Source organism: Phacochoerus africanus, chromosome 10 (assembly GCF_016906955.1).
Source record: "Phacochoerus africanus isolate WHEZ1 chromosome 10, ROS_Pafr_v1, whole genome shotgun sequence".
NCBI lineage: Eukaryota > Metazoa > Chordata > Mammalia > Artiodactyla > Suidae > Phacochoerus > Phacochoerus africanus.
Genome location: NC_062553.1, coordinates 76,596,077 through 76,609,072, shown reverse-complemented (window position 1 = coordinate 76,609,072; position 12,996 = coordinate 76,596,077). Strand labels below are relative to the sequence as shown.

The 12,996-nt window shown below is 36.3% G+C and overlaps 1 protein-coding gene across 1 annotated transcript in view; it reads right to left on the bottom strand.

Annotated features, from left to right (window-relative positions):
* The window catches only part of FBXW7 (F-box and WD repeat domain containing 7), a 214,470-nt gene that overhangs the window by 20,366 nt on the left and 181,108 nt on the right, over window positions 1-12,996 (bottom strand). Inside the window, 3 exon segments of the mRNA XM_047799306.1 lie at window positions 8,238-8,341; window positions 8,344-8,378; window positions 11,645-11,727. Of these exon segments, the coding sequence (XP_047655262.1) occupies window positions 8,238-8,341; window positions 8,344-8,378; window positions 11,645-11,727 (222 nt within the window).

The following is a 12,996-nucleotide window of genomic DNA, read 5'->3' as shown; positions in this document are numbered from 1 at the left end:
TCTCCTTTGCATACATGAATGCCAGCCTTAAAAATACTCTTGGAATTTTTTTTTTTGTCTTTTTCTACAGCTGCACTGACAGCATGTGGAGGTTCCCAGGCTAGGGGTTGAATTGGAGCTGTAGCCGCTGGCCAATGCCTCAGCCACAGCAACGAGGGATCTGAGCCGCATCTGCGACCTACAACACAGCTCACAGCAACGCCAGATCCTTAACCCACTGAGCAAGGCCAGGGATCGAACCTGCAACCTCATGGTTCCTAGTCAGATTCATTAACTACTGAGCCACAACAGGAACTCCTACTTTTGTAAATGTTTATGGTTAAATTTTTGATACAGAAATAAAGATGTGATCTTCTATGGCAAAAAGATAGTGAAAAATATCTTTCAATACATTACTACTCTACATAATTTATATATAGTAATTACACTAATGGCTACTATAAATATTTCCAATTTAAGGTAATATACTATAAATGCTTAATGCTTTGTTCTTTTTAGGTTAACATATTATTACTGTTTTTAAAAAGGAATAGAAAAACAGTATCAATATATGGTATATAACTGCTAATATATTTAAAAAAACCCTTTTATCAAGGGTTTTAGGGTCTGGGGTATAGAATGAAAAAAGCCAGAAGAGATTATAAATAACCAATTCAGATCTTAGGTAGATGTTAGAGACTTTGTCAGAAATTTCTATATATTTAAGGTAAAGTCCATGATTAAAATTATGTCCGGATAGCAAAATGCTCCTAAGGCTTTAAACAACATTTTTATTTTGTTTTAAAATAATATTTAACAAGTTAAATAAGACTCAAATTGGAGTTCCCATTGTTGCTCATCAGTAATGAACCCAACTAAGATCCACGAGGATGCGGGTTTGATCCCTGGCCTCGCTCGGTGGGTTAAAGATCTGCTGTTGCTGTGAGCTGTGGTGTAGGCCGAAGAAGGGGCTCAGATCTGGCACTGCTGTGGCTGTGGTGTAGGCCTGTAGGCCGGCAGCTGCAGCTCATTCGACCCCTAGCCTGAAAACTGCCATACGCCGTGGATGCAGCCCTAAGAAGCAAAAAAATAAATAAATAAGTAACATTTAAATCATATTTCAATTTGAATTATACATACATTCAGCAGATGGTATTTTGTGACATTTTACTGAAAAGTATACCACTGACAAAAATTAGTAACATGAACTGTAAAGTACAAAGTAAATGAGACTGTTTTCACTGACCGTGCATATTCAACAGTCTAATGACTTAAAATCACATCTCTTAGATGGTTCCAACAAAGGTCTGGACCACACAGGCACTAGCTTTCCTCTTGCCAGTCCGGGTTTCTTCTCTCAACTCCAGACCTGCATACGTGCTTTTACCACATGTATTCTTGGGTATGTAATAGAAACTTACTGGGTCCATCACCTTTCTCTTCAAATATGCATGTGCACAATCGTCACTACTTCAGTAAAATGTTAACTCTTATGACAGTAGTTTGTTCGGGCCCCAGACTCTGGAGTCATCCCCAATTCCCTCCCTCTCACCACCAGATAGTTCTGATCCATCAGTGGCTTAAGGCCTTAACACTAAGAACAGATCCAGAATCTGTTATGATACTGGTCTAAGTTACTAGGATCTCCCACCTGGATTACTCCCATAACCTCTCACCCGGTCTCCCAGCTTCCCACCTCTGCCCTCCTAATTCTGTTCTCCACCAAATAGTCAGAGGGACAGTGCTAAATAAAAGTCACTCACTCTTCTGCTTAGAACCCTCCAAGGGTTTCCCACTTCACTGAAAGTGAAAACTAAAGCTTTCAGGTTGGCCTACAAGGTTCTAATGTCCTACTCCTTTCCCTCGTTCACTTTAGCTACAGATGTTCTTTCTGTGCTTCCAACACACCCACAGTGCTCTGCTTTAGGCGCCTTTTTGCTTGCTGATCCCTGGACCATTCTTTCCCTAGATACTCACGTGCTTTGCTTCCTCTGTTTCAGGCACCGAGATCTTCTCTGGGCAACTTTTCTAAAACTGCCAACCAGTTTGAAATCTCCCAACCCCATCCCTCTCCTACCGAGAGTTAAGTTCCTCCCCGAAAGGGTTTTCTGGCCATTTTGTTCACTACTGTATCCCAGATCCACATTAAAGCCTACCACCTGACAGATGTTCAGTAAATATTTGTTGAATAAATGAATGTATTTCCACAGAGTCAGGAAATACTGCACCATCTCAAAATTCTTTCTAGAGAGTTTCTATTCTTTATATTTGAGGCATCACTAGGACTTGCTGCTTAGTCTGGTTCCAAGACTAGTTCCCAATTTTGTATACATGCCTGGTTTAGCAGCAAGGGAAGTATTATTTACTTGAAAACTTGGCAGTTAATGACTATATTAAAATAAAATTACATTCCACACCAATCTTTAATGAGGACTTGTGGAAAGAATACTGAATTTGGGATCAGGAAATCCAACTTTTGGAGGAGATACTGCCACTAATTATGTTACAATTTATTTCTGCAGGCCTTAGTTTCTTTACCTGAGAAAGTGTTGGAAATTCTGATAATAGCTATTTTATTTCTGCTCTGAAAATGAGCTGTTCTGGAAAAGAAAATGGCATTTTTCTTTGGTCCCTCAGGGTAAAGTTATGTGGGAACATATCAAAGGGGACAGGAAAAACATTCCAAATGCAGAAAGGATCAAGATAAACAAAATTTAACTTGTGGACAAAATTGCAAATGCAAACCTGAAAATTCCCCCATGAAAGTGGTATTTTGTTTTAGGTAATTAGAGAATACAGGTAGTAGAGAAGAGGAGAAGCAGCACTGAACTCTAATCAGGAGCCTAGGTTCACCAGTAACTCGCTCACTGTGGAGACCCCTTAATTAGCCTTCATTTCAGAGCCCCCACCTGTAAAATGAGAGGTTTGCCCAGACCAGTGGTTCCCAAGATCCAACCCACCATCAGAGAGTCTGATTCAGCGGTCAAGGTGGGGCTGAGGACATTCTATGTTTTAAACTACCAACTCATCACCCCTGATGTAGCTGATCCACAAGCCAGCAGTGGTTAGCAGTCTGGATCATCTTCCCCATCCCATTCAGATAGATGTTCTATGACTCAGGGCAACACAGCACCTGAGTTTCAAGTGGTAAAGAACCTACTTCTCTAGTGCCTTCAGAAGGTGGTTACCTAGTCTGTTTGAACAGTTCCAGGACTGAAGCAGTTACTGTCTCCCATTCTATTCTAGGTCTATTCTAACTGTGGACTTCAACTTTCATCAAAATTAGACTCAAGGAATAGGATTCAGGGTTTTGTTTTGTGAAGAAACCAAGACTCAGTCGGATTCGACTTTGCACCAAAGTAGAATGTTAGAAACATTCTAAAATATTTTTATTTAAAAAATTTAATTTTTTTTAATTTTTTTTGTCTTTTGTTGTTGTTATTGTTGTTGTTGTTGCTATTTCTCGGGCCGCTCCCGCAGCATATGGAGGTTCCCAGGCTAGGGGTTGAATCGGAGCTGTAGCCACCGGCCTACGCCAGAGCCACAGCAACTCGGGATCCGAGCCGTGTCTGCAACCTACACCACAGCTCACGGCAACGCCGGATCGTTAACCCACTGAGCAAGGGCAGGGACCGAACCCGCAACCTCATGGTTCCTAGTCGGATTCGTTAACCACTGCGCCACGACGGGAACTCCTAAAAAATTTTATTTTTAAAATTTTTTCTTAATTCAAAAAAATTTTATTTTAAAAATTTTATTTTTATTTTAAAAAGTAGAATGTTAGAAACAAAATGTTAGAAACTTCTTCCCTTAATCTTCTGACTAAATACATGACTGCCTCAACCTTCCTCATACTGTTTCAAATACAATGGCAAAGTGATACTGAATTCATTTTCTTTCAACACTATGCTGTTTTAATATTTCATTGATTAGCAAATAAAAGGGATTCAAGTAATAAGCTAGGAAACAATTTCTAAGAGTTACCATAAAACTTAAGTGCTTCAAAAGAGTAGTTTTTACTCTACTTTTAATTTCAAAACACAGAAGTATTTTCTACTTTATCTTTAAAAAATATTATGAGTACAACAGGTATTTTCAAAGTACATTCATGGTTTTAGTACAACACAAATATGCTTTAAAATAATGTAATAATGGGGACTTCCTGTTGCAGTGTAGCGGAAAAGAATCTAACTAGTATCCATGAGGATATGGGTTCAATCCCTGGCCTCGCTCAGTGAGTTAAGGATCCGATGTGCTGTGAGCTGTGGTGTGGGTCGCAGACGCGTCTTGGATCCCGAGTTGCTGTGGCTGCGGCGTAGGCTGGCAGCTGTAGCTCTGATTCAACCCCTAGCCTGGGAACCTCCATATGTTGCAGGTTTGGCCCTAAAAAGCAAAAAAAGTAATAATGTTAATGTGATGACATTCGCAAGAAGCTAGTGATTTAATAGCCTCTTTTTAGTCCTGAGACAACTGAGGTTCACAAAGGGTATTTCTTGACCAAGAGAGGAAACTGATATTTATTGAGTTTCCAGGGATAGCTTCAAGCACATTTACATGTTTTCTCCTGTTTGACAACTTTTTAGTGTTATGTCTATTTCATGGAGGATGAGGATAAAAGCAAGAGGAGTTACATAATATCAGTGAAATTACTCAGTTATTAAGAGGCAAAGCTAGAATTTGTACTACGAAACTTTTTAAGTCAAAGTGCCTCTCATTATATCAGGATATCTCTGAATATCAATTTCAACATCTGAGGATGTTAATGTAATTGGTGTCTTCACCCAGTCTCTTATTTGGAGTGAAAAACCATGTATTAATACTCAAACCACAATAAACAAAACCAAAAAAATTACCAATCCTCTCCCCCCAAATTAATAATCTGAAGCACCAATCTGCCTACCAAAAAAAAGCAAAATGATGGCAAGTGAAAATTCAAATAATACAAAATTTCTGGGTTTTTTTTAGTTTTGTTTCTAATTTGCACCTCTATTTTAGAGCGGCATTCTGTTTCAATTTTGCTTTATCTAAAATGGTGTATCATTTGTTCTCAGTCAATTTATAAATTGAATATAGAGTACTTTGTCAGAATAGATGGAGCTGGACCAAAACACTGCTGTATCACCGTCTTAGGAGCAATAGTAGAACAGTAAGGGGATGAGCTCTCCCATTTTGCTTGTTATGCAACAGAAAAGTCATCATTAAATGCCCCCACAGCACATCTGTAGAAATCATGCCAGTTTAATTATCCCTCAACTATGCCACATAGGTCAACTCATGACTCCCTCACTTTACTATGAAATTATCTCTATCGGTTAAGCATTAAAGCACTGTAAGCCTTTAGGCAAGTGATTCATCTCCAGTCACTTGGCATCAGCCCTGAAAATAAAGAGCAGTGCACCACAGTGAGGCCCTGGGTGTGGTGAGGCAGACCCAGTATGCAAAGGATTAAGGTCTTGATCTACCCATCTAGTTGACCTTCTGTTGCTAGTAAATTTCTTTGCTACAGAGTATTTATATGAAAACCATACACAGTACTATGCCTGCAGAGATAATTCTACATGTTATTCCTATTAACCAAGAACACATTTTCTTCACTGCATCTATTTCTCATATAAAAAGTGATCAAAGGGACCTTTTTGCAGGACAAAAGGCTAGCCTAATATTCTTTAGTTTACTGAATCTCTTCTAAGAAACAAGTCTTTTGGGGTTGTTTCTGTTTGTTTTTTGCTATTTTTAGGGTCGCACTCACGGCATATAGAGGTGCCCAGGCTAGGGGGTCGAGTTGGAGCTATAGCCACCAGCCTATACCACAGCCACAGCAACGCAGGATTGGAGCCCTGCCTTCGACTTATACCACAGCTCACAGCAACCCCAGATCCTTAACCCACTGAGCAGGCCAGGGATTGAACTCGCATTGTCATGGATCCTAGCTGGGTTCGTTAACCACTGAGCCATGAAGAGAACTCCGATGTTTGGTTTTTTGTTTGTTTGTTTGTTTTTTAAATTACAGTTAACATGACTGAAATTGGAATGCATCTTATAAACTAAGGCATCTCAGATATGATGACACACAGTAGGTGGTAACATGAGGACATTTCATTAAGAAAAGCATGAGGCAGTTTAATAAGTAAATGCTATACAAAGGACTCCCTAAAACAACCTCACTGAAAAATAAAGCACAAATGCCCCTACTACAGATCAGTATTTGAGAGAATTCCCTTAAGATTGGTTTTAAAAAAAAAAAAAAAAAAAACCCTAAGGCTAACCAAGAATATCCTGAAACTCTGAAACAGTGAAAAAAACTCTAGACTACCTTCTGAGAAGAAATGAAGCTTTTCATATAATATAAACATCTTGAAGGCTTTCTACAATGATGATCAAACTATTACTAATAGTGTAATTTTCCATCATATTGGTATTTCCTATGAAAATAACATGAAATCAGCCACTGTATCCTCTCAAGTGCTGTGCTGCTCACACTACATGCATGTGTGTGAAAACGCACACCCATCTTCCCATCATTTTGGCTTAGTCAGAGATGATAACAATCTCTAAAGCAGTTCTTTAAGGCTTTATAAATGTCTGTGTTCTATTTTCTCCTCTAATTGGTGGGATATAGCTCCTAAACAATACAAAAAAAAAATCTTCATAACTATACTGATTCATAACATTATAATTAACGGCCAAGTACAACTTTCACGCCTCTAAGCCACAGATTCTTAGCCTCAGCACTACTGACATTTGGGGCTGGATAATTCTATGCTGGGGGAGGCTGGCCTTTACACTGCTTCTGCCTCTTGGATGCCAGCAGTGTCCTGCTCCCCACGCCCTCAGCTGCAACAACTAAAAATGTTTTGACCAAGGTAAAATCTGCCCACTGTCGAGAACCACTGCTCTAACCTTTCAGTTACCAATTGGAAAATAAAAAACAAAACAGCTATCCTTCTTTTTCTGAAATCACCTGAAGGGTAGAAAACAATTTTAAAAATCCATTTTAAAGAAACATTGCTTCAAGTGAGTTTTCCCACTATAGAAGGGGAAAAAAAAAAAAAAGGGACATATATTCAGTTGTTGCTCAAGTATTTAAAATACTGGGATTTATATAAATGGACACCTTAAAATCTGAAATATCAAATAAATTCAATAAAGAATCTTCTCTTTCAACTATTATTCCCCTATGCATTTGTAAAATACCATCAATCAAGCAGCCAGAGGTAAGGAATATATATTCATTCATTCAAACAGTAGTACAGTAGCTAGTATCAGAGATACCTTCATTTTACATGGCTTATATTATTTATAATTTACAAGGAATAATTAACCAAGTGTTTAATCCGTGCCAACTATTTGCTAATACTTGATCTCTATGCATTATCTCACCAGAAGAGACAAATCAGTTTAATATCACTATCGTGAATTATAAAATTCGTAAGATTCAAGCTTTGGTTGTAGCCAGTCTTCCTGGTAAACTTTCAAAAAAATTAAATGCTAGTAAAATACAGGAATCAGAATTTGAGCACAATAAATCCACATACAAACATGGCACTGAGGAAAAGAAGCTGCCATCATTTCTTGGAGGCTGCAAGGCTAATGGTGATGGATAAGGCACCACCAGTGACTTCCTAGCAGAGTTCCTACAATACTACTAAAAGCTTAGCTTCCAAACAATGGAGTTCAGAAAACAAGTGCATTCAGCAACACCAGAAACCCAAACATAAAGGAGAAAAGGAGGAAAGGTCCTATTATAGAGGAAGCAATTAAAAATGCAAATGCACTTACACAAAATAAACCTTGGAGCCTACGGATTAACACTTAAAAATTAAAGTGAGTTCCCTGATTTTTAATAGCACTTTTTATTGAGACACACTTCACGTAACATAAAATTCACCATTTAAATGTATACTTCAGTAGTCTCCAGCACATTCATCTTGCTGGGCAACCACTACCACTATCCAATCCAGAACACTTCCATCATCTGCAAAAGAAACCCCATACCCATTGGCAGTTAGTTCCAACCTCCCCTCCCAGCAACACCTAGAAATCACTAATCTACTTTCTGCCCCTATGGATTTGCCTGTTCTGGATATTTCATATAATCATACATCACATGACCGTTGTGTCCGGCTTCTTTACTTATTTGCATGTTTTCGAGGTTCATCCATGGAGTAGCATGTAATAATTCCTTCTCATGGCAGAATAATCCCTTATTTTTTGCAGCAATTAAGTGAAGCATTTCAAGTACTGTTTAGACATGTCACCTGAAACATCTTCAGCCATTCCTGGAGGCCCGTAGGTGGTTGGACAGATGTGATTCGGCGTCGCTGCTGCCCTTGGCCATTGGCTGCTCTCAGGTCTCCAAAGTTGTTGGTGTTGCTGAACATGGTACGAGTCCAGTGGTACTATAAAAAACAAAAGCGTGGAAGTAAAGATAGCTGTTTATTAAGAATAACAGTCTCTAATTTAATAAGAAGGGGATGATATGGGGTGATTTCACACTCAAATTATTATTTTTATTTGCTTATTCCCAGAGAGCAAGGATATAAAACTTGTTCGGCTATTCTTAGAGTAAGTTTCCTCCCTCCTACATAACCACCTGTTTTAATCCCAGCAAAGCTAAGTGCAATCAAAGGATAGAATCTCTATGGCAAAACCACAAGTTGTTAGTAACAAAAAAATAATGTTAAAATATTTCCTTAGAAGATCCAGGTTCCACTTCTCTTATGACTGGTCCTTTAGTGATATAATTAAACAAAAATTTAAATTAGGGTGCGAGATCTATTAACGCTTTAAAAATTCATATGCAGAAGTGGTATGTTCAAATGTTTTAGGTATTTCACTAGACACATTATTGCTTAAGTTTGCTCCAGATGCCTTCTAAATTATTTATAATATTTGTCTATTTCTCCAGTTTTCTATTATTATTACAAAACTTAGTCTACATAATATCTGACAGGAAAAAAGCCTTGATTAGAAATATATTTACACAAACAGGTAGGTAGTGAAAATTTATATGTGAAATTAAATAAAATGAGATCATCAAAATACTTTTATCCAATCATTTAAACTTTGAGACAATTAAAAAACCCCTACAAACCTGAAATTCAATTAATTCTGCCACTAATAAAATAAGAGATGAGCTATCTCTAAAACTGTCCAACTCTCCTAAAAAATGACTAATTGCAGAAAATGAAGTTAGAACTTTGTTATTAATATATTAAACTTTGCTTTCTAATTTCAATGCCTAATTAAATTATTTAAACTCAAGGTAAATACTGAACATCTCTGTTTTAGAGACATGCAGAAAAAAGGAACAGAAAGATTCATTAACAAATTTACATTTATAAAATAATCTTCAGTTTACTGAACTATGATAATAAAGTGTTTAAAATCCAAATAACTTATAAGTGGAACCCTAATAGTTGACCATCAAGCTCTGAAAAATTACTAATGAAACAATCTAATTCTTTTCTACCCATCATATCTCAGTATTTTGTTAAAAAATCAGCATCTCAGTCACCAGGTTATACAGAAAAATCGCCCTATCTACCACATTTAAATCTTTTAACATTATACATCCAAGATGGTCTCTAACATTCAACAATTAAATCTATTTTTTTCTATCAAATTTTAAAGGTAAGTTCTAGTTTCTTCTCTGAAATTAAAGAGGATGTGATTATAACAAATTTTCTAATAAAATGAAAAAAATCGTAGTTTCATCTTGTTATTAGAAAATCTTTCAACAAAATTAAAAACCATCAAATATAGACTGACAAAATCTCCAAAAGATATAGAGACCAATATGCTCCTTGGTTTGCTTTAGTAAGACTGCATGTTAAAAGGTTAAAAATAAAACTCACCTTCACAGGTGCTTTCTCAATATAAAAAGTGAGCAACTAAGACAAATTTTACAAAAATGTTTTTTTTTGTTTTTGTTTTTTGTCTTTTGTCTTTTTAGGCCTGCACCCTGCTGCATATGGAGGTTCCCAGGCTGAGTCAAATCGGAGCTACAGCTGCCGGCTACAGCCACAGACACAGCCACAGCCACAGAAATGCCATATCCGAGCTGCGTCTGTGACCTACACCACAGCTCATGGCAACGACCTATCCTCAACACACTGAGCGAGGCTAGGGGTTGAACCTGCAACCTCATGGTTCCTAGTTGGATTTTTTTCTGGTGCGCCACCATGGGAACTCCTAAAATGTATTCTTTAGTAAAAAGTCAGCATTTATTTATAAAGCACCTAAAAACAAGTGAATCATTGAATACTTCTGCCCTGGTATTAGCTATATTGTTAGCAGGCCAAAATTACATGTTGACTGAAATCTATACATTAAAAATATGGCGCATTTTAAACATTACACTCAACTTGCTCATCCAAGAAATAGTTAATCTAGACTAGAAGAAAAAAGCAAAAATGAAGTGAGTAGTTTCACTTGTCTATCATTGCACACCCTCTGTAGGAAGTGCCAAAAAACAGTGAAATTATCAAAGGCAAAGGGTAAGAGGGAGCGGGGCACTAATATGGGAAAATCACACAGAAGCATTTCCTGAATAACCAAGAGATAGCTTTATTTTTCTCTTCTATATCATCTCTGCATTTTTATATATAAAACTACCCTAATTTTTATGATTTCTGTATTTCACAAAGAGCATCTGAAAGATATATTTTCCACAACCGAATAAAAGTAGGAACTATTTCCCTGGGAAACAGAGGTGCAATCCGTTAGCAACATTCAATCGCAAAAACCCATGTCTGAGTAACGTTAATTTTACTGTAGCTACAGAATAAAAATCACTCTAAATCAAAACACTGAGAGAGAAAGAAAGGGATATCACTATCATGAAGCTCACAGGGTTTCTATAAGAAACTCTTATGGTTATTTGGAGAAGTGAAAATTATGCAAAAAAAGACCCCCCCAAAAGCCCTTAAGATGCTTTTGTCATTTAAATTTTAAAATGCCACATTCCAAATGACAGCTAAAGCTATTTTTAATTGGCTGGGTAATAGATATTGTGCTTAAGTTAGCCTAATTAGCGTGAGAGTGGGAAAAGTTTTATACTGATGCAAAATCCAAAAATGATGGAATGGTATGGGAAACAAGACTACAATTGTATCTAGTTGTTATGGAAACTATTCTACTGGCATAGAAATGTATGTGTTAAAAACATAAGACTTACCAAGCAAATAAAAGGGAGTTTCTAACATAGGAATCTCATGAAATGAGATTTAGTTAGCAATTATGAGGTCTATTTCATTGCTAATAAATGTATCTTTAGTTTTGCATATATAACTATCTACTATAGAAGAGCTGTTGCTATAGTAACAAGATATATTTGCTCATATTCATATTTTAGGATTTACTTTTTTAAATTTCTTAAAAACTGTGTTTTAACATTTTTGTTGCTAAGAGAACTTCTGTTTGTGTCTTATTGCACTGTATCAGTGACAAAATAGGAAGCCACAGTGGTAGTCATTCTTCTCATTTAAAATGGTTATGTTTCCCAATTTTCAGTGATCTCAAAATGTGTTAAAACAGTCAACAGTACTAATGACATTATAATTCTATCAGAATAAACTGAAAGAAAGGCTTTTCGACTCATCAGCTCTTTGAAAAGAAGAAACATGAGAATCATGAGAGAATCAATCATTATACTTAATATTACCTTGTATATTCTGAGACTTTGCATGGTTTCTTTCCCAAAGAAAAAGAGCGGACCTCAGAACCATGGTCCAACTTTCTTTTCATCTATAAGGTAAAACAAATGAGATATGTTTAAAAAAAAAAGTCACCTGTCCAACTATCAAATCTTAACGTTAGCATCAGTAATATTGAAAAAATTCTTCAATTCTCATATGCCTGCAATGTTAATTAGGCATAGTTAATTCATAGAGAAAATAAATGTTTCATAGTTTCTTCTATTAGTTCTACTTTGTTTTACTCTTTACAAGACTGGAAAGGTGAATCTCCCAACCCCCGACCCCAGTATCTGTCCAGAAGAACAGTGTATGGTGATTTAAAAATTGGTATCCATCATATACATTCCTTGAGAGTAATATACCTTTCACATTTTCTAGATTAAGAACCAACAAAGGGGAACATGTAATATTAACCCACACAGAAAAGAACCATATTTAACACATCTTTCTTAGTGATTTTCATTTTCCTTTAAAAACATATTTTAAGAAAAAATAAAATTCAAAATTTCAAAATCAGAATGGAAGTGACAGTAACGAAACTTAAAACACATGTTATTATAAAAGGATAAAGAGAACAATGTAAATAAAATGTTCTTGAAAAGTAATTATGGTAAGGCATAAAGCAATGAATATGGGCAATGAGGACAGTACAAAAAGTAACCCATCATAAGAGGGAAATCTGGAGATGATACAAAAAAGGCAGAAAAAAAGCCATCATTTGATATTTACACAGAATATAGCTCTACTGACAGGTACTCACTCAGGACAAAATATTCTAACTTGAAAAACAACAAGGAAACCAAAAGATTTAAAAAGAAAGAGTCATGCATCTTTGCAAGGTATACCCAACATCTGTAGTCTTAAAGTATTTCGATATGCTCTACAGAGACATAAAACTAAACATATTCAGAATTATATTTTGTCATCATCAATACTGAAATATTTATTTTTAATAGTTCACGATTGATTAACTGAGGTCATCTTACTGGACATATATTATCAAATTAAAAATAAGATCCGATAAGACAACTTTTTCTATTTCAGCAACCCATCTCAGATTTGTGTATGCTAATTAATTACTGTATCACTGAAAATGATGGGGGCGGACAATCCCAGAGTGATAGAAGTTATCCTCATTTTTCTAATAAGGTGAAAACCCTGCTTTGCAGCAGCCTTATTTTCTTACCTACTGCCTCACATGGGAACATCACACCGCATGCTACCCTGTACATACTAAAGAGAAGCAACTAGATTCTAAAAATCTTTTTGAACCACGCTATGGATAATAAAGACTGTGTTTTTAACCATCATGAAGAAA